General features: G+C 42.6%; 2 protein-coding genes across 2 annotated transcripts; both read right to left on the bottom strand.

Moving 5' to 3' along the window:
* Nucleotides 1-881: 881 nt before the first annotated feature.
* On the bottom strand, nt 882-8,443 carry nppb (natriuretic peptide B). Its single transcript, XM_061699154.1, has 4 exons — nt 8,427-8,443; nt 2,975-3,037; nt 1,368-1,689; nt 882-1,229 (listed from the first exon to the last, which is right to left on the bottom strand). Exons 1-4 carry the CDS (start codon nt 8,441-8,443, stop codon nt 882-884), a joined length of 750 nt encoding a protein of 249 aa, XP_061555138.1.
* On the bottom strand, nt 3,635-4,249 carry nppal (natriuretic peptide A-like). Its single transcript, XM_061700194.1, has 2 exons — nt 4,166-4,249; nt 3,635-3,934 (listed from the first exon to the last, which is right to left on the bottom strand). The coding sequence occupies exons 1-2, from the start codon at nt 4,247-4,249 to the stop codon at nt 3,635-3,637; spliced, it is 384 nt and encodes a 127-aa protein (XP_061556178.1).
* Nucleotides 8,444-20,739: the final 12,296 nt, after the last annotated feature.

Raw genomic sequence — 20,739 nt, 5'->3', positions numbered from 1 at the left:
GGAAAATACCTGACTTACCATTTTTCTTAAATCCATAATTGCTCATGCTTCAGATACACACATAAAATGTTATCATTATGACGATTTCATGACTATACTGGCAGGACCTCACAAGTTTTTGGTTACACATTTACCATTTACTGTATGTTAAATTGGATTGGATCATGGGAGTGATGGTGGCCGACAGTGGTCCTTTTTGATTCTCCGGAATTCACTACAAAAACAACCGAGCAGTTATTTGCCACAACTAGTAATAAAAGATTCCCACCCATTTCTGTTTTTCCAGGCTTTTGCTAATAAATCAGTGTCTGCAGTGTATGCTCTCCATGGTGCTGAAAATTAATTCCTTATGCTTTAATTCACAAAGACAATGGCTCTGTTCACAATAATTGCTCAGAATCGAGTATCTGCAGCTTCACATTATGGTAGACATGTTTACACTGTTATGCCACTTTAACATCCTTTCAGCATTTGTGCATAATTTATAAAATAGCACAAGTGACAGAAGACCTAATGTTGATCTACAAAATAATATTATGATAATAGCTACATGTTTATATGTTTTGGTGGGGGTTGTTATTGAAGAGGTTTGGTTGTAAAAACATGTATAGTCTCGTGACAACAATAATGAGTGGTCATACATACTCAAGTCATCTGCAGTTGTAAACATTTATTGAAACAATCGGGGCAAAAACTGTTGTACATACGTTTAAATAAATAGACATGTGAGGCACAAACGACATAATGACATAAATATTACGTAATAAATATCGAATGAATAGAAAATAACTTTGGGTAGCAACATTGCAGTTCCACAAGGTTGTCGATGGTAAGACTTCATCATCATTTTGGATCTGCAAGAGAAGACATGGAACACATCTTTAGAACCTTTCCCAGTGTCTCAATATTCCACCAATGGAAACTATTTTATTTCTTGTCAACTTACTGTATTTGCCAACCCTGTTACAGCCCAGGGAGCTCATGGACCCTATTCGGTCCATACGGCGACCAAAGCAACCAGAAGATCTCCTGGAGGAGTCACTGCGGATGCTCTTCAGGTTTTTGGCTGACAGGAACTCCCTGACTGAACCTTCGTCCAAGACGTCCCGTGGCTGCTGTGCATCAGCTTCTATGTTCAGGTCGTCAAGAGTGTTGTCCCTCTCTGCAGAGAGCCTCTGCTCAATTTCTGTCTGCTCTGGAAGGGTCTCCTCTAATCTGTCAAGGAGCAACTACAACGTACCAGGAGGTATGTTAACATTCAAGATGTAAAAGAGGCTGTCGTCACTCAAATGTCTTAGAGTTTATGGACACAACAGTGAAGAGAAGACATCCCCAACTATTTAGAATTACATATCACTTAAACATACCTTTAAAATGTCCATGTCACTGGAGGTCAAGCTGGTGCCAACAGGATATGTGCTGAATAGCTGAAGGTTCAAGATGAGGAGAAGGCCGCAGGCAACACACGAAGAAAGAGGCATAGTTCTTTTTTCTATTTCTGGAGGATAGATTGACCTTTTTGGGGATTCTTTGCTGAGTAGCTTGTGGATGCTGGAGGCCACAGGACCAACCTCTGCTCTTTTATACAGTAGCTCCATCCATGAGGGTATGCCAGGAATTGGACTGGCATTCCTGACACCTGGTCCTGATAACACAAGCTGTCCGAAACGGCTCCCTTTAAAGGGTTGTCTAAGAGGTGGGCCATTCAGACATTCATATGACATAGTGGCATCCATACATTACCAGAAACAGGTCACCACCTCCCAACAAGCCCTAACACGGGACATTGTTGTCACAGAGCTACGGGAAGTAGTAAATGACCACACTGTGTGGGTGTGTATGTGTGTGTGTGTGTGTGTGTGTGTGGTTAGGGCTAGAGAGAGAGAGAGACAGAGAGACAGAGAGAAAGAGAGAGAAAGAGGGAGAAAGAGAGAGAGATGTTACTAATTTAAGGAACGTGTGTATGTGACTGCTGATGGTTGCCTTAACAAGGACAAACTGAGTGCAGACTGCCAGTCTGACAGTTCGTCAGGAAAACAGACACATTGTACACTTAAAAAATGTCTTCTGATCATTACGTATGTAGCAGGAAAATATGAATAAGAATTTACATTTGTGTTGTGATAATTATTGTAGTAAGACAAATATGACTGATCAAGAAAACTTGGTGGTTGCATTTGTACCGTACGTACATAAATAAGCAGTGGATCCCCGCACACTTGCAGCTGTTTTTTCTTTTTTTAGGTGAATTAATACCAAAAATGCTGATTGGCGGTATATCCCTGTTTATTCAATACTTTTTGGGGTTAAAAAAAATAAATAATATATATATATTTTCCAATGTAATTGTAATGGGCGTCAATTATCCGTAGATTTTTGCTATTCGCCGTCGGGTCCGGGTCCTTATCGCCTGCGAAAAACGGAGGTCGACTGTATATTATTATATAACTTTTAATTTTAGACTCTTTCATTTCTATGTTAATCTTCATTCATCATTTTGCAATAAATAGATATGGCAATATTTATTGTTTATATAAGAAAAAAATAGATCATATTTTGCACCGGTTTTGCATGGAAATGTGTTTGGAGAAACTGTATGTAGCTATGTACACACATAGGCTAATTTGTTAGAAGTTCTTCTCAGCAAAGCAGAGAAGAACACTGTACCTACTGTGAAACACGGAGGAGGCTCATTTATGTTCTGGGGCTGATTTGCTATATCTGGCACCAATCAGCGCAATGACATCTCAAAACAAGCAAGACATTATGGTGCGAAATGAGTCAGAAAGCTTGGTCTCAGTCGGAGGTCATGGGTCGTCGAACAGGACAATAATTCAAAACACACAGCTAAAAACAAACACATGATCTGCCCTTCTGTGAAGCCTGATCTAAATCCTATTGGGACTGGCAGAAATTGTAGATAAATATAGGATATATAGACAGACAAGAACACTTGTATGCAAAATATTTTTACTGGATTCCAATATAATAGAAGGCAACAGTTCTTTTACATAGCAAAATAATAAATAACAAATAGCTTCCTTTCACAGCAATTTTATGAAAATGTACAACGGTGTGTGAAGTGGCGTCTCAGTCATGGTTTAATACTTTGATGGACCGTTGTCAGATACACCTGTTGGCAGAAGAAAATGAATAATGAAAAAAATGGGTTGATATCAGAACCCCCCTTCCAGTAGTGCCATGTGCCATGCAGGTAGGCAAAAGACGCCTTGCTAATACTATTTCTTTATAATATACAGTACATTAATTATCATGGCAATAATGCAGAAGAAAATATGAACAATCAGCCACAGGTACACAGTACTAAGTCTATACATAATGACTCCTAATTCAAGCTGCACTGAAAAATGGGTCCACTTTGAAAGATTTCTTCTATTTTATGATTTTTTCTATTTTAAGATATAGAAATTATTTTTTGTATCACTGTCAAGGAAATTGAATTTGTCTGGCATGGATTTCAAAAGGTATACAACATTATTTATTATTGCTCTTTATTATTTTAAAGTTATTTTTCATTTAACTAACCATCAGTTCCAGACATTCAATCCAATTTCTTCACGAAGTTCTCTCTAGCCTGATGATCAACAACAAAGTCTCTTGTGGATTCTTACCCTCAACATCCCAATCCGCTGAAAGACCCGATCCGATCCAAGCGGACGCCGAAGCAGCTCCTCAGCCTGCCTTTCTTGAAGCGGCCCCAGGAACGCTTGGAGGTCCGGAAGAGGTCTTTGAAGAAAAGGGCAAGGACATCTGCTTTAGCCTCCAGTGCCGAGTTGCTGGGGTCGGAGGAGTCCCACGGATGCCCCTCTGAAGCGTCATGCTTTGACTTCTCTGCATTGCCGCCGCTATCTTGCATCTCCTCTGAAGAGCGATGAGGCATGTCGTCGATCTCTTCCAAAATCTGCTTCAAACTCTGATGGGAAAGGAGAGAAGGGAAAGAAATGAAAGAAAAAACAGATCTATCTATCTATCTATCTATCTATCTATCTATCTATCTATCTATCTATCTATCTATCTATCTATCTATCTATCTATCTATCTATCTATCTATCTATCTATCTATCTATCTATCTATCTATCTATCTATCTATCTATCTATCTATCTATCTATCTATCTATCTAGTTGAAAAAGAAGAGAACATACCTGTAAATCAGAAATAGGTTTTCCTCTAACATAATCAAGCACTAAAAGCAGATTAAAGCAGCAAAGTGACAAAGTGAGGCGCATGTTCTTTTTTTCCTTCTGCTGGAACACAACTAAGCCTGGTCTGGGCTTGGCGTCGTTGTGGTTCTCAGCACAGCCAGGTGAAGCTTTTATAGCCGACCTGACTACGTCACAAGGCCTGGAAAATTGACGATGTGTGACGTGTGTTCAGAAGAGTGGGAGTACACACAAGGTTCAGTGTGAAAATGGTGTGCTGGGACAATTCAGTGACATGCAGGCACAAGTCAAGGAGAATCATAACATCTATAACCATGTTTAACTATTTCAAATACAGACATCCATCCGCTCACTAGGAGACAGTCATGATACCATTGGACGTGAAACAATTCCCTCAGAAATACAATGTCTTGAGTTATTGGCTGTATAACACAAAACAATCACAATCAAATAGAGATACATTTTACAAGTAAGATGAAAAATCAAAATGTGGATGCTGTTGGGCATCGTTAAATAATGAGGCAGCATAATAAGGACAAGATGCAATTCCCATTGTCGTAGTATTTGGATGCTGACAGATGCTGTTGCCAAGATAAAATGCCAAACAAAACCGCAAAGTGAGGACTATAAACTGTTTAGCAAAGAAAAATCACAGCATATCATATCGTAGAAAAATGACTCATATCGTTATATCAGTGTTACAAACATGGAAAACACATCTTAAATGGGGTATCACATCCACATATGGACCTCAGAGGTTAATAGGAATATACAGCGTGTGTGCCTCTTTGTGCTTGTCTGGAGGGGTTGTCTCCACTCAAGCTAAATGATAAGCGATTAGCCCAAGACCCTGTGAAGTCAAGCTCGCTTGTGGAGGTGTAAGGCTGCTAATTGACATTTCACCAGCCTCTCCACTGCAGGGAAATTATTCTAAATTGACTCAGGCCTCAAGGCAGCTGTTAATGGTTCATGCATTCTTTTTATGAAGAGAATCACAGTTATAGTCATGTCACATTCGTCAAAGAATGGAGCACACCGTACAATAGACATTGTTAAAATGCTGCCATTATTAAAATCGCCCAAACTGAGCAATTGGGGGAGAAGAGCCTTGGTGAGCGAGGTAAAGAAGAACCCAAAGATCACTGTGGCTGAGCTGCAGAGATGCACTCGGGAGATGGGAAAAAGTTCTGTAAAGTCAACCATCACTGCAGCCCTCCACTAGTCGGGGCTTTACCTTCTCCAGAGTGCTCAGAACCTTAGACTGGACCAAAGGTTCACCTTCAAAAAAGACAATGACCCGAAGCACAGCTAAAATACTGAAGGAGTGGCTTCAGAACAACTCAGTGACTGTTTTTGAATGGGCCAGACAAAGCCCTGACTTGACCCAATTGAGCATCTCTGGAAAGACCTGAAAATGGCTGCCCACCAACGTTCACCATCCAACCTGGAACTAGAGAGGATCTGCAAGGAGGAATGGCAGCTGATCCCCAAATCCAGGTGTGAAAAACTAGTTGCATCATTCCCAAAAAGACTCATGGCTGTATTAGTGTACTAGGGTGAGTAGCTCGGTCATCTGGGAAGGGCTCAGTGTAGAGCCGCTGCTCATCCGCATTGAGAGGAGCCAGATGAGGTGGCTCGGGCATCTGATTAGGATGCCTCCCTGACGCCACCCCGGTGAGGTGTTCCGGGCACGTCCTACCGGGAGGAGATCCCCGGGGACGACCCAGGACACGCTGGAGAGACTATGTCTCTCTGCTGGCCTGGGAACGCCTCGGGATCCCCTCGGAAGAGCTGGAGGAAGTGGCTGGGGAGAGGGAAGTCTGGGCTTTCCTGCTGAGGCTGCTGCCCCTGCAACCCGACCTCGGATATGCGGAGGAAAATGGATGGATGGATGGGTGCTTCTACTAAATACTGAGCAAAGGGTCTGAATACTTATGGCTCTGTGATATTTCAGTTTTTCTTTTTTAATAAATCTGTAATTATTTCAACAATTCAGTTTTTTTTTCTGTCAATATGGGGTGCTGTGTGTACATTAATGTGGAAAAAAATGAACTTCTTCCATTTTCTATATGGATTATCCTCACTAGGGTTACGGGTGAGCTGGAGCTGATCCCACCTGACATCGGGCGAGAGACAGGATATAGTATGGACTGGTCGTCAGCCAATCACAGGGCACACAAAGACAAACAACCATTCGGACTCACATTCACACCTATGGACAACTGAGAATCTTCAGTTAACTTAGGAAGCGTGTTTTTGTAATGTGGGAGGAAGCCAAAGTACCCAGAGAAACCCCACACAAGCGTGGGGAGAACATGCAAACTCCACACAGGAAGGCCCTCAGAACCTTTGAGGCTGACATGCAAACCAATTGGCAACAGCGCTGCCCGGGTTAAAGGTCATTTAATAAATTATCCATCCAGCTATTCATTTCGGACTGCATAGCACTTATCCTCATTAAGCTCTACAGGTGAGCTGGAGCATATCCCAGCTGACTTTGGGCAAGAGGTGGGTGTACTTTGGACTGGTCACCAGCCAATCACAGGGCATTGATACATTGTATAAATAATATTCTAAACAGTGCATAATTTCCCCCCAAAACAGTATATTTAATATTTAATAAGAGTCTAGAGACAAACTGTAATTGCTGATCCCCCACAAAAAAATTTACCAAAGATTTTAGTTTTCTTGGTTTCTGATCTTCAATATTGATGTTATAATGATCAACTATGTTATAGTGTTTCTGTTCGGACATGCCCAATCTAGTTTTATCCATTCAGTGTTGTGGTTTTCCCTCTCAGACTGACTGACATTTAAACCTCTTAAATGTCACTCAGATGATCTAGGCCCTAGCACTGGTTCCCCACCATTAAAGGCCTTAATTAGAGTTTGAGCACCCCATCGTTTAAACAACAGCTTGTTGAATGAAGGTCGGGAAGCCTGAAAGGAGTGGGATACGATCAGTAAATGTCACAATTATGGTTAATTGTGGTTTTCAATTAATTGTTATTTAATCTTTATGGATGGCGTTTTTCCTTTGCCCGGACATGGATCACCGGGTTCCCTCTCGAGGCAGGCCCGGAGGTGGGGCTCTGTTGCAAGCGCACGGTGGCCGGGCCTGCACCCATGGGGCCCAGTGGGGCACAGCCCGAAGAGGCATTGTGGGTCTTCTATCAAGGGGATCGAGTGCACTGTGAGCTGGGTGGTGACCGAAGGTGATGGCCAAAGACGTCAGCTGAAGCTGGGGACCTTGGCGGTCCGATCCCAGGCTACAGAAGCTAGCTTTAGGGACGTGGAATGTCACCTCTCTGGCAGGGAAAGAGCCTGAGCTGTTGTGAAAGGTTGAGAAATTCCAACTATACATAGTCGGGCTGGCCTCAACACACAACTTGGATTTTGGTACCAGTCTTCTCAAGAGGGGTTGGCCTCTCCACTCTGGAGTTGCCTGTAAGAGGCACCGAGCAGGTGTGGGCGTACTGATTGCCAGAGGTGGGAGTAAGTCACATATTTGCAAGTCCATCCATCCATCTATTCTCAATACCTGTTCAGCCTATCCCAGACGAATTCGGTCGAAAGGCGGACTTCACCGTGAACTGGTCACCAGTCAGTCGCAGGGCACATATAGACAGGACAACCATTCAGACTCACAGTCACACAGTCACTGAGTGGGAACTGAACCAGCGCTGTCTGCATCCAAGTCAGGCGAATGTACCACTACACCACCAGTGAAGTCCCAAGTCAATGTGGGAAAAAAAATCAAACAAGTCAAGTCGAGTCGCCACTAAATTTCAAGCATGTCAAGTCAAGTCATTACTTCGCTTAAGCAAGTTGGACTCGCAAGTCAAGTCATACAATCTTGCTCCAGTCGCAAAATATATTGGAGTGGTAATAAAAAAAATGTTTTTTTCACAAATCGTAAAGCTAAAAAAAACTATTCACACCTTATAAAAGTTAAATGAACAACGAGATTATGATTTAATTTATTGCACTGAATTGTTTTAATGTTATATTTCAAACTCAATTTAACAACTTTATTTCTGAACTAATTATGCTTTGACTTTGTGGTAACAGCCCTGTAATTCCTACGGTTCTTAAGAGAACACCATTAAACAGAAGCTAAGACTGGCACATCACTATACAGTATTTATAGTAGATATAAAAAGTCCCTGTTAAAATGATGATTGAAATGATTTGTGATGTAAAAAAAAACAAATATACAGCGGCTGAAATAAGTATTTAACACGTCACTATTTTTCTCATTAAATATATTTCCCAAGGTTCTATTGGCATGAAAATTTCACCAGATGTTGGAAACAAATACGCTCAGAAATTAAGTTGTGTGTAATAATGTGAAATGACACAGGGAAAAAGTATGGAACACCCCAACTGGTATTTATTTAATACTTTGTACAAAAGCCTGTGTTTGCAATGAGAGCTTGAAGACGCCTCCTCTTTGGAGAAACTAGTCGAATGCATTGCTCGGGTGTGATTTTGGCCCATTCCTCCACACAAGCGGTCTTCAAATCTTGAAGGTTCCGTGGGCTTCTTTTATGGACCTTGAGTTTCAGTTCTTTCCATAGATTTTCAATTGGATTCAAGTCAGATGATTGGCTGGGCCATTCGAGCAGCTTTATTTTTTATTCTTGGAAACCAATTGAAAGTTTCCTTGGCAGTATGTTTTGGTTCATTATCCTGATAAAATGTCCACCCTGATTACATTTTCATCATCCTCATAGATGGCAGCAGAAAAGCTTTTAGGGTGATGTGCATTGCCATTTCTCCTCCAAACGTGGTGTGCATTACGGCATCCAAACAGTTCAATTTTGCTCTCATCACATTGTGACAGATACATGTCACAATGGGCAAAAACATCGGAACTGATCTGCAGTGTGATTGTCTCTGTCTGGAGGCTGTTGTCACTGAACAGCCCACAACGATCACATTAGAGCAACGCTTGAGTCTTTACCAACAACTTAACAAGTCAGTCGGATCTGACTCAGTGTTTATGAAAGCAATTGCTGGCTGCTATTTTTATCAATGTTGTCAGTGATTACCAGTGAGTGGAAATGACACCTCTCTTGGTGTCGGGCTTGTCATGGAGGTTTTCTTCATGAAGAAAGTGAGTCTCATCTGTTGTAGCCCAACTCTTGGTGATAGGACTGTTTGTCCTCCATGTGTTTGGTTCAAGAAGGGTCATTCTAGATCATCGGTGGGCAAACTGCGGCCTGCGGGACACTTCCGGCCCGTTGATCATTTCAGTCTGGCCCGCTAAAGATTGGTAGAGAATCGCCCAAATCATATCAAAATCATGACTACATTCATTTGACCTTGTCCTGTAATGCCGAGTGGGTCCACCAGGTTGTCCTGTAATGCCCAGTAGTTCCACCAGGTTTTCCTGTAATACGCAGTGGTTCCACCAGGTAGTGCAGTAAGTACAGTGATACATTGACTTGACTTTGGGTGTTCTGTTTTTTTTTTTTTTTTTACATTTTCACTGACGTCTGGTCAAAGGCTGTATGTCTAATTTGTTAAGAAACCATTGCGGTTTTAGAGGAATATAACATCAGCTGTGACTTTTCTACCAAGCATGGTGATTATGCTAACAGCCAATCAACGCAGGAACTGATGGCTACGGCTCAGCGGTTAAACTCAAGCTTGCAGGCTCAGAAAAACACCTTTATCTGACAAACTGCCATCTAAGATTCAGTCACACAAGACCCTGAAACAGTGCCACGGGAGCTGCAGATGGAACTGATTGATCTCCATATTGATACTGTCTTAAAAGAAAAGCTCAACTCTCAAACTGGATGAGTTTTATGCTTCATTAAGCGCAGACAAATTTCCGAAAATCCGGAAGATGCCACAGAGCATGCTGGTGGTGTTTGGCTCTACAGATGTGTGTGAACAGACTTTTAGTGTGATGAACACCAACAAAACATCCCACAGATCCCAGCTGAGTGATGAACACCTCCAATGTGTTCTGAGAACTGCCACAGCAAACCTAACACCAGACTTTGATGCACTGGCAAAAAAAGGTGATCAACAAAACAACACTGTTCCCACTAAGGGTAAATATTACAACACTAGAATGCCCTTTTTGTTGTTGTTTATTTTTTATATGTAAGCTTCTGGTTCTGACTTAGCCCGCCTGTCAAATTTTAAAAGTCAACATGGCCCCTGAGCCAAAAATTTTGCCCACCCCTGTTGTAGATTATTTGTAGATGGTAATCTCTTGATTTGCTCATCCGTAATAAGTACTCACTTATTATCTACAGTATAGTGCCATGTTTACATGTTCAACATGTTCTCCGCGGCTGCTTGAAAAAAGCTTTTCAAGGAAGGTGAATGCATAGTTCCTATTACTGAGAGTGGTAAGGTGAAATAAAGTGAAGGCACTATCTGAGTGATGAGGAAATCAGAATGATTTTTTTTTTCATTACTAAAGTGAAGCGCCCATCCGAAGGGAAGGGAGGGGAGGCCACAGTTACATTATATTCTTTCAAGACCCCACATTCACTTTGGTTTGGCACAACAGAACTTGGAACTTTAAAACTGGACATGGCTGCGTTTGAACTGCATCAGTTACCATATGTAAATAGCATCATCCCATACCAGTGCATAATCCCATCAGTGAATTTAACAAAGAAAAAGAACCCAACGTATGATGTTGACAGGGGTGAAGTTTCCATGAGGCAAACAGACATTTCCAGGGGCCCCCATATGTCTTGTAACAAGGAATTAAAGATTAGATTGATGGATATTATTATTGTTTTAGTCTTAATTCACATGTTTGAAAACGTATCAAAACGCTTCATCTATCACAATCGTTCAAAGTGCTACTCCCTCTGCTCATGCAATGGACTATTCCATATTTGCATGTGCAAAGTTGAATTACATATATGTGTGTGTGTGTGTATGCATGTATTCAATATAAGTATAATAATTGATGTGTTCTCATCTTAATGGAGACAGAGTGTTTGATTATTAACATTGATCTAATTTCTTTTGCAGCATAATGCCAATAAAGGTCATAAAAATGTCAATTGTGGCTGTGTGTGGCCTATTTTGGGGGAGCTTGAGCACCTACCTCCAAAAATGTCTGTGCACGTGCCTGTGTGCACTGCATTACAAAGGTTATGATCCAGTTATTTATGATAAAACTTTTGTCCTGTTTTGGGAAAAACATAAGGTAGACTAGAGTACTTATATAAATAAACATTGTCATGATTTTGATGTGATCATAACTTAAATGTTGATCATGCACCATTTTCAGGGCAAATATTGAAGGGTACGTAAATATGTAAGAGTACATTTAATATTCACTTAAATAAATTGTTCCTCTAAACTAAAAATGTTTATGTCTTAAAGTCGGTCTAAAAGAGGAAATTGCTTGGCGTTTTACACCTAGCAGTTGCCAGAGGCTGAAGTAGAATGCCATCATACGTAAATTCCATGGCATTCATCAGCCCTCTTATCTATTCTTGTCATGGACTGATCCCATGCTTCATGCCCTTACATCATGCTTTCCCTCGTGCACTGGAAAGACCAGCATACACATGTGACCCTTCCAGTGGCACCTTTACACAGATAAGGTTATTTTCACACGGCAGGGATGTTGTTGCATATATTTAGCATTGGCTCATGTTATTTTTAACGTGCATCACCTAAGTGAACCCCAAAGATGTTGTTGCGCTTTTTATTTACATTTTAGTGCCATCAGAAATCTCTTCTTGTGTTAACATCATTTTATTTTTTTTTTTTTACCTAACCCATTGTGATTAATTTTAACTGTTATATATTTGAACTGGGGACCGGAACTGTTCAGTAGAGTTTTTGTGAAATACAGTCGTATACTGATAGTATGTGCTGGAAGGGATTTTCAGAATTACACCCGCACACCCAAAGCCGCAGGTCCAGAACCCTATAACAACCAGTCCCTTTTCCAATACATTAGTAAGTAGCCTCTGCTCAGTAAGATTTGAATCTGTCCCCTTGAGAAGTCCCTACCCACTGAGTTACCTACCTTAGGTGTAACCCACAGTGAAGTACTGTGGTGGCAACACAGCTTTGGAGCGGTTATTCTTCAACCAGAACTACAACTGTAAGTGTAATGAAGCACTCAGTTCTACATTTCATCTGTTCATCGAACATGATCAGCAGCTCACAATGGGCATTGATATTCTACATTAAAGCCTTCATAATTCATAGCTTTTTGGACTCCAAGCATCACTCAGCCTCGGTTCCGTTAAAATATACCTTTAGTGTCAATCATCTGTGCAAAACATTACGTTCATTATCCAAGGTTGTCAGCACTTAGTCTATTAAAAACAAAGTAATGGCTCTTGTCATGACGGTGTTCTTCAACACAGCGGCTGTGCGCTCTCAAGCATAGCTGAGTTGCACTTCCTGCCATTATGCATTTCTCACTGCCGTAATGGTCTGCTCGTCCCAATTGTGTTTCACTTGTGCATACATCCTACAATTTCCTTTTCCTGGGAAAATTATGCGAGTGTACAGTACATTTTAAAAAAAATCTTGTTTTAAAATGTTTGTCAATCATTTGTATCTCCAGTATGTGAAAATAGTTAAGTGTAATACTGCTCATGAAAAAAACCCAAAAAATTCAAACAACAAAACAGTACTCTTTTTAAAGCAACAAACAAAGCACAGATGTCTCCAAGACATGATTTATTGTGTGTCATTAAAAGCTCTTTAGCCACCCCTTTCCTGCAACTAGCCTCCTTCTGTGTTCAGATAGTTATTATCAATGGCTTGACCTCGGGCTGTGAAGGTCCCCACCATCACTTCTACATGAATGCTCAGGAAGCAATCTGAGCTTCATAATAACGATAGCATGAACAAAAAATATTAAAACGCTCCTCAGGGTGATTTAGTGCACTATAACACATCTTACAGCAACTACATGATAAACATATGTTTCATTTGTAATAAGACATTTTCTCAAATCGTTGCCTCTGCTCTCACATACGCCGTGGCTGAATTTTTCACATCGGGTTTTTGAAAGAAAAGGAAAAAAAAATAAGGCTCCTCGGCTCAAAACGTCTTATGGGTGCCACTACATGGCTGTAATTATAATTTGATACCATTATATCACAGTAGATGTCACTCACAATCACACCAATGGACAAATTACAGTCTTCTGTGAACTGAACATGCACATTTTGGGATGTGGGGGAAAGTCGGTGTACTCGGAAAATAGCCACCACATACAAACTCCACACAGGAGTATGGTGGCTGGGAATTGCAAAACAATATAACAAATTGTGAAACACTTTTGCATTTCAGAAAACAAATTTAAAAAGGATGCAACAAATTCACATTTCAGAAAACAAATAAACAAAAACTGAAACACTGTTACATTTCTGAAAACAAATTAACAAAACATGAAACAAATTTACATTTCGGAAAACAAATCAACAGAAACCGAAACACTTACTTTCTTCATTTCCATCCATCCATTTTCTATACCGCTTATCCTCACTAGGGTCGCAGGCGTGCTGGAGCCTATCCCAGCGATCTTCGGGCGAGAGGCGGGGTACACCCTGAACTGGTCGCCAGCTAATCGCAGGGCACATAGAAACCATTCACACTCAAATTTACCCCTACGGGCAATTTAGTGTTTTCAATAAACCTACCACGCATGTTTTGGGGATGTGGGAGGAAACCGGAGTACACTTTGTTCATTTATTTTCTGTAATGTAAATTTGTTTTGACTTTTCTTAATTTGTTTTCTGAAATGCAAAGAGGCTTCACACTTTGTTATTCTCATGAACGGAACAGAGGATAGGAACCAAAAAATGCACGACTCCACTACAAATGGACAGTTTCAAAAAAGAGAGGTTTAACTTCCGGGCAGAGGTCAGTACACAGCCAGGCAATCTGAAAAGGCAACAGTATCCAAAAACGTGAGGCAAAAAGGCAAGGTCGATAATCAGTCGGTGACGTGGAAATAAGGAATGCTGGACCGCGGCGACAAGTACAACGAACTGGCGACCAGAAAGAATGAGACAGGAGGTTAAATGCATGGGGTAATTCGAGTAAACGAGGCACAGGTGGGGAAGATGCTCTCAGGAGCAGGTGTATACGAGACATGGGGAAGACAAAATCCAGAACACAGACCCATGACAGTACCCAACCCCCCCCTTAACGGCCGCCCCCAGGCGGCCCCGGTGCCCCAGGATGCGCAACGTGGAAGTCCCGAATGAGTGAGTCATCCACGATAAACGCAGACGGCACCCATGAACGTTCCTCGGGCCCGTAGCCCTCCCAGTCCACCAGATATTGAAACCTCCTCCCTTCCGATGAGACGACAACAGCCGCCTCACAGTGAAGACAGGGCCCCCATCCACGAACCGGGGGCCTGGAAGGCGGGACCAGAGGGGACTCCCGGGCGGGCTTGAGCAGGCTGACATGAAAAGCAGGGTGGACCCGCATTGACCTTGGAAACCTAAGCTTCATGGTGACCGGGTTGATGATCTTTGTGATGGGGAATAGCCCCACGAACCTGGGAGCAAGCTTCCTGGACTCCACCCAGAGTGGAATATGTTTGGTAGAGAGCCAAACTCGCTGACCCACTTTGTAGTTCAGGGCCGGTGTCCTCCTACGGTCAGCTGCGGTCTTGTAGGACCGTTCCTGGCGCAGCAGCATCTGGCGGTCCTCCTGCAGCGTCTCACCAAGGTCAATGCAGCTGGAACCGTGGACTCTGGGGCTATGGCAGGAAACTGAGATGGTTTGTAACCATGCACAACATGAAAAGGCGATAGACCAGTGGATGCAGAGGAGAGGGAATATTTAGAGAGAACTCGACCCAAACCAGTTTCTGAGACCAGGATTGTGGCTCCTGTGCAGCGAGACATCGGAGCCCAGTCTCCAGGTCCTGGTTCAGCCTCTCGGTTTGTCCGTTGGTTTCAGGATGAAACCCAGATGACAGACTGACGGTAGCACCCTATGAGACTGCAAAACTCCTTCTAAAATTGCAAAATGAATTGGGGACCCCTATCAGATACCACATTCTTGGGGAAACCATGAAACTTCAATACCTGGTGTATCATTAACTCGGCAGTGTCTTTAGCTGAGGGGAGTTTCAGAAGTTCAATGAAGTGTGTCATCTTAGAGAACCTGTCCACGACTGTGAGAATGATGGTATTTCCTTTCGAGGCCGGTAATCCCGTCACAAAGTCTATGGAGATGTCTGACCAAGGACGTTGTGGTATTGGCAGGGGTCGCAATTCCGCCAAAGGACGTTGTCGAGAGGGCTTGTTAGGCAGCACATAACTGGCAAGCATTGACGTAATTGATAACATCCCTCCTAACATTAGGCCACTAAAAGCGCTGTTCGACCACAGATTGAGTTTTGGCAATGCCTGGGTGACATACAGTTCGGTTAGTGTGAGCCCAGTGGATGACTCTTCCCCTTGAGGTTGGAACCGCATAAAGCTTGTTATCAGGGAAACTTGCAGGAGTGTTCTTCAGAGCCTATTTTACTGCAGTCTCAATGTCCCAAATAAAATCAGAAATGAAACATGACAAATGGTTTTAGGGTCGGAGAAAGAATTCTCGACGATGAAAATACGCGATAAAGCATCTGGCTTACCATTTTTAGAACCAGGTTGGTACGATAACGTGAAATTGAATCTTGTGAAGAACAGAGCCCATCGAGCCTGCCTCGCATTTAATCTCTTAGCCGATTCAAGGTATTCCAGGTTTTTGTGATTGTCCATACTAAAAACGGAGTATGTGCCCCCTCTAGCCAGTGCCTCCACTCCACCAAAGCCACCTTGACTGCCAGCAATTTATGGCCACCTATGTCATAATTTCTCTCGGCTGGGGTCTTTTTTTGGAGAGATAAGCTAAAGGATCTAACTTACCATCCTTGAGACATTTCTGGGAGAGTACTGCTCCTTTACCGGCTCAGACGCATCAACGTCTACCACAAACTGCTGTTTGAGATCTGGCAAAGTGAGGATGGGAGCGGACGGAGGTAAAGCTCGATTTTAGTTTCTGAAAAGCTGACTGACAAAGCGGGTTCCATACGAAAGGTCTCTGTGGCGAAGTAAGATCATGCAAAGGTGAGGCTATAGAACTGACATTTCTAATGAACTTTCTGTAGAAATTAGTGAACCCTAAGAATCTTTGTACGTCCTTGCGTGACGTGGTAGTGGGCCAATTACTCACAGCATCAACTTGGCAAGGGGTCCATTTTGATTTCACCTGGAGCCAGCACGAACCCCAGAAAAGAAACGGACGCCTTGTGGCACTCACATTTCTCACCCTTGACATATAGTTCATTCTGCAGTAACTGCTGCAACACAGAGTGGACATGAATGATGTGAGTCTCCTCATCCGGGGAGAACATCAAAATATCGTCCAAATATACAAAACCGTACACATTCAACATGTCACGCAAGACGTCATTGACAAAGTTCTGGAAAACAGCTGGAGCGTTAGTTAATCCAAAAGGCATTACCAAATACTCGTAATGTCCCGTTGGTGTGTTGAATGTTGTTTTCCATTCATCCCCCTGCCTTATCCTGACTAGATGATATGCATTTCTTAAGTCTAGTTTGGTGAAAACCTTGGCTCCCTCCAGGAACTCAAAGGCCGTGAAAATGAGAGGAAGATGGTACCTGTTTTTCACAGTTATGTCGTTGAGACCCCGTAATCGACACAGGGTCGCAGAGTCTTGTCATTCTTGTCCACAAAGAAAAATCTGGCTCCCGCAGGGGATGAAGATGGGCGAATAATCCCGGCTGCCAGTGATTCATCCACATACTCCTTCATAGCCGTGTGTTCCGGCCCTGAAAGAGAGAACAACCTCCCTCATGGAGGTGTGGTTCCAGGCAGCAAGTCAACTGCACAGTCATAAAGGTCTGTGGCGTGGAAGGAATTTGGCCTTGGGCTTGGAAAAAAACGTCTTTAATGTCCTGGTAACAGGTGGGCACTTGAGATAAGTCAGGATCCCCTGATGGGGTCTGTGGATTTTTATTTGAAACATATCCCTGAACATCACATGGAGGCTTGAAACAGTTCTAGGCACAAGTGCTGCCCCATGACATAACATGCCCAGAGGACCAGTCAATATGGTTGACCCAACTGGCCGCAGTAGAAGCACCGCCTTTCCCTCAGCCGGCGTTCCTCCTCCTTTCAATAAATTACCTCAGGGGAGAGGTGGAACCTGCCCAGTTGCATGGATTCTTCCGTGGTGACGCTAGCCAGTGGATTGAGACCGGAAACAGGGGATCTGCCCTTGGTTTGGCTGGACACCGAACTCCGTCCAGCTCACAATCCAAAAGCCTTTTGTCCATCTTTACGGCGAGAGCGATGAGAGTGTCCAAGTCGGTCGGCAGATCTAGTTGGACCAAACGATCCTTGACAGCGGCATTTTGAAAAAATGCATCAAGCAGTGCCCTGTTGTTCCACTGACTCTCAGCTGCAAGAATGCAAAATTCAATCGCGTAATCTGACACCCTGCGCTTGCCTTGTTGTAAGGTGACAAGGGAGCGAGCTGCCTCACTGATCTGGTGTGGAATACTGAAAAACTTGCTCCATAATCTTTACGAAAGAAGCCCAAGAATGACACGCGGCGGAATTGCGGCTCCATTCAGCAGTAGCCCAGGCCTCCGCACGACCAGTCAGGTGGGAAATGAAAAAAGCGATTTTTGCCCGCTCGGTGGGGAAGGCAGCTGCCTGCAGCTCAAAGTGGAGTTCGCACTGAGTGATGAATGGCTTAATATTCCCAGAATCTCCAGAGAACCTCTCCGGTCAAGAGAGCTGCGGGCAGACAGCAGCGGTAGGTGGCTGCATGGTAACTGCTTCATATGAAAACATTGGTACCGTGGCGGTTTCGGGTGTGGTGCCAACTGCTTCCTTCATCTGAATCATGCGGGTGGCCAGTTGTCGGGTCCGGCGGACCACCCTGGGACCCTTGGACCGCCCTGGGTCCCTTGGTGTGGGACGTGTCCCATCCACTGGGCTGCTCTCGGATGGACCCCTGGGCCCGATTCCGCCCCTCGATTGATTGGGTACGGCCACAGAAATTACAGGACACTTCTCGTCTTTGTTCCTGTAAAATGGTGTCAATTCACTTGCATGTGTCTGCAGGCACACACCCCTGGGACTCTTTCACTGGGAATAGGGCCACACACTTATTGTGACAAATAACTCATGAAAATGCAAATAGTTTGTGTATTCCCTCACTTATACTTTCGTCCTGTAGACTTTTATAATTTACATAGTCAATCCCACCACACTCCAGTTGTACAGCCGGGTTCACAGCCTGCATGCTTCTTCTCCTGTCCTTGTTCTGTTCTATCTTGTCCTGTCCTGTCCAATTTGGAGGTCCCCAAGGATGCACTACAGCCCCATGCAACACTCATATTTAATGTTTCATTGTTGTAGATAATGTATTGACTCCTCTCATCCTGTTTACAATTAGTGCTTTGTCTTTGTTTCTCTCTCTCCTCTAGAAACTTTGTTCTGTTTGACTGATTGACTCTGGTTCTCAATAAACGGAAGCTTAAAAACTCCACCGTGACACAGTAAAACTGTTCTGGCATAAAAGGGATGCAGATCTTCAATTCTGCTTGATCTAACAACCGAACAGGACAAAAGAAAAAAGACCTAATAAATTGCACAATTGAAGATTTTAAAGAGTGGTCAGCTCTACCAATCTCATTGGCAGGCCGCATAATTATTAAGATGACGGTTCTACGTAGGTTTCGTTACCTTTTCCAGATGATCCCGATATTTATACCCAAAAAAGAATTTAAATTGCTACACAGGCAGATTTCATCATTCGTTTGGACCAATTCAAACCCCAGATTAAATAAATCCAATTTGGAGGTCCCCAAGGATGCTGGAGGCCTGGGTCTACCAAATTTTTAATTTTATTACTGTGCTGCAAATATCACAAATATTTTACACTGGATAAACAATCATAAGAATGCTCCAGGTGCAGAATGGGCACAGATGGAACTCTCATTCAACCCATTACCAATACTAACTTCTTCATTGCAGTGTAATCATAACATAAAATTAATAAATCCTGTGGCTCTTAAAATCTGGCTAAAGTTCAGTAAACATTTTAAACTTAAACGGGCCAGTGTTTTTTTCCAAATAGTTAACAGCCCCCTGTTCCCACCATCCATGTTAGACAAAGCATTTGAATTATGGCACAGGAACGATCTGTTTTTTCTTAGGGACCTATTTAATAATGGCACATTTTCTACATTTGCAACACTGATGGGAGACCTTGATATTCCTCAATCTCATTTTTTAAAAGGCATTTTCAAATACGTATGTCTGACAAGAAAGTTGTTTCCGTACTCACCACCCAAAAGCCAATTGTACAGTTTACTGGGATTGCACCCTTTTGTAAAGAAACGAGTCTAGGCAGTCTATGCGTTGATACAGGAAATGAAGCAAGTATCTTAGGATAAGACAAAAGTCGCATGGGACAAAGATTTGGGTGAAGAGCTGCCGGGAGAGATGTGGCATAACAGTCTGACCCGTATACATACCTCCTCACTGTGCATACGCCATGGGTTAATACAATTCAAAGTGCTTCATCCTTTGCATTATTCAAGGGAGAGGCTTGCTAAGATTTACTGTATAATACTGATGGCAGTAACTGTTTAAGATGTGAGTGATCACTGTCCAGCCTCGGTAGGCCACGTTTTGGGCTTGCGTCTCGCTTAAAAATGATTGGGAACAGATATTTAAAGTATTTAGTCACATTTGTAAGCAAGACTTGGTACCGCATCCCCGCACAGTAATTTTTGGCGTACCTCCTCCCGATAGTGACCTTTGAATTTGCAGGCAAACGCTGTGGCTTTTGGCTCACTGCTGGCCCACAGACTTGTTCTATTTAATTGGAAGTCAAACAAAGCCCATCCTTTTTGCAACGGTTGAAGCAGGTGCTTTCCTTCCTGGCTCTAACAAAAATATCGATACAAGCTAAGCAAAAAAAAAAAAAAAAAAAAAACACATGGGGCCCCTTCATGGAATTTGTTCAGAGATTCCCCTTTCACTGATGACGGAACCTAGCTATCCATAACTATATGGTTTTCAGACGACGACAAATGTAATATTACTCTTATTATCTTCAACACTTGAACATGTAAAATTGAGAAGGATAGGATGACTTTTCTTTTCTTTTTTAGCCTGGGGGAGGGAGGTATTTGAATATCTGTCTCTATAAACGACTGTTTAGTCTTTTTTTAACCCAAAAACTTGAAAATAAAGTTGTTAAAAAATATATATAAATACATTTACATTACCAATAAATGTGAATATTTTCCAAAAGTACATTGTGAATAGTTGTTATTTATGAATTTCTAAGCCACAAATATTGTGATCTTGCCCACTTGAGATCAAATTGGGTTGAATGTGGCCTGCGAACTTAAATGAGTTTGACACCACTGCTTTAGATTGTCCTAAACTGTGAATGTGAGTGTAAATAGTTGTTTGTCAACATTTTTCTTCTGTGCCCTGCGATTAGCTGGCGACCAAACCAGGGTATACCCCGCCTCTTATCC

The sequence above is a fragment of the Phycodurus eques genome, chromosome 1, assembly GCF_024500275.1.
Source record: "Phycodurus eques isolate BA_2022a chromosome 1, UOR_Pequ_1.1, whole genome shotgun sequence".
Lineage (NCBI taxonomy): Eukaryota > Metazoa > Chordata > Actinopteri > Syngnathiformes > Syngnathidae > Phycodurus > Phycodurus eques.
The sequence above is the reverse complement of the archived record's forward strand: the minus strand, read 5'-3'. Positions and strand labels throughout refer to the sequence as shown.

Bases quoted from the DNA above. Each gene is read 5' to 3' on its own strand.
- nppal (XM_061700194.1), bottom strand. From the start codon at position 4,249: ATGCGCCTCACTTTGTCACTTTGCTGCTTTAATCTGCTTTTAGTGCTT. The intron at 3,935-4,165 runs GTATGTTCTCTT...CTTTCCCATCAG, and splicing joins AACCTATTTCTGATTTACAG to AGTTTGAAGCAGATTTTGGA.
- nppb (XM_061699154.1), bottom strand. The intron at 1,690-2,974 runs GTAAAAATATTT...CCCACCTCTTAG, and splicing joins TTCTATTATATTGGAATCCA to ACAACCCTTTAAAGGGAGCC. The intron at 1,230-1,367 runs GTATGTTTAAGT...GGTACGTTGTAG, and splicing joins GTGACATGGACATTTTAAAG to TTGCTCCTTGACAGATTAGA.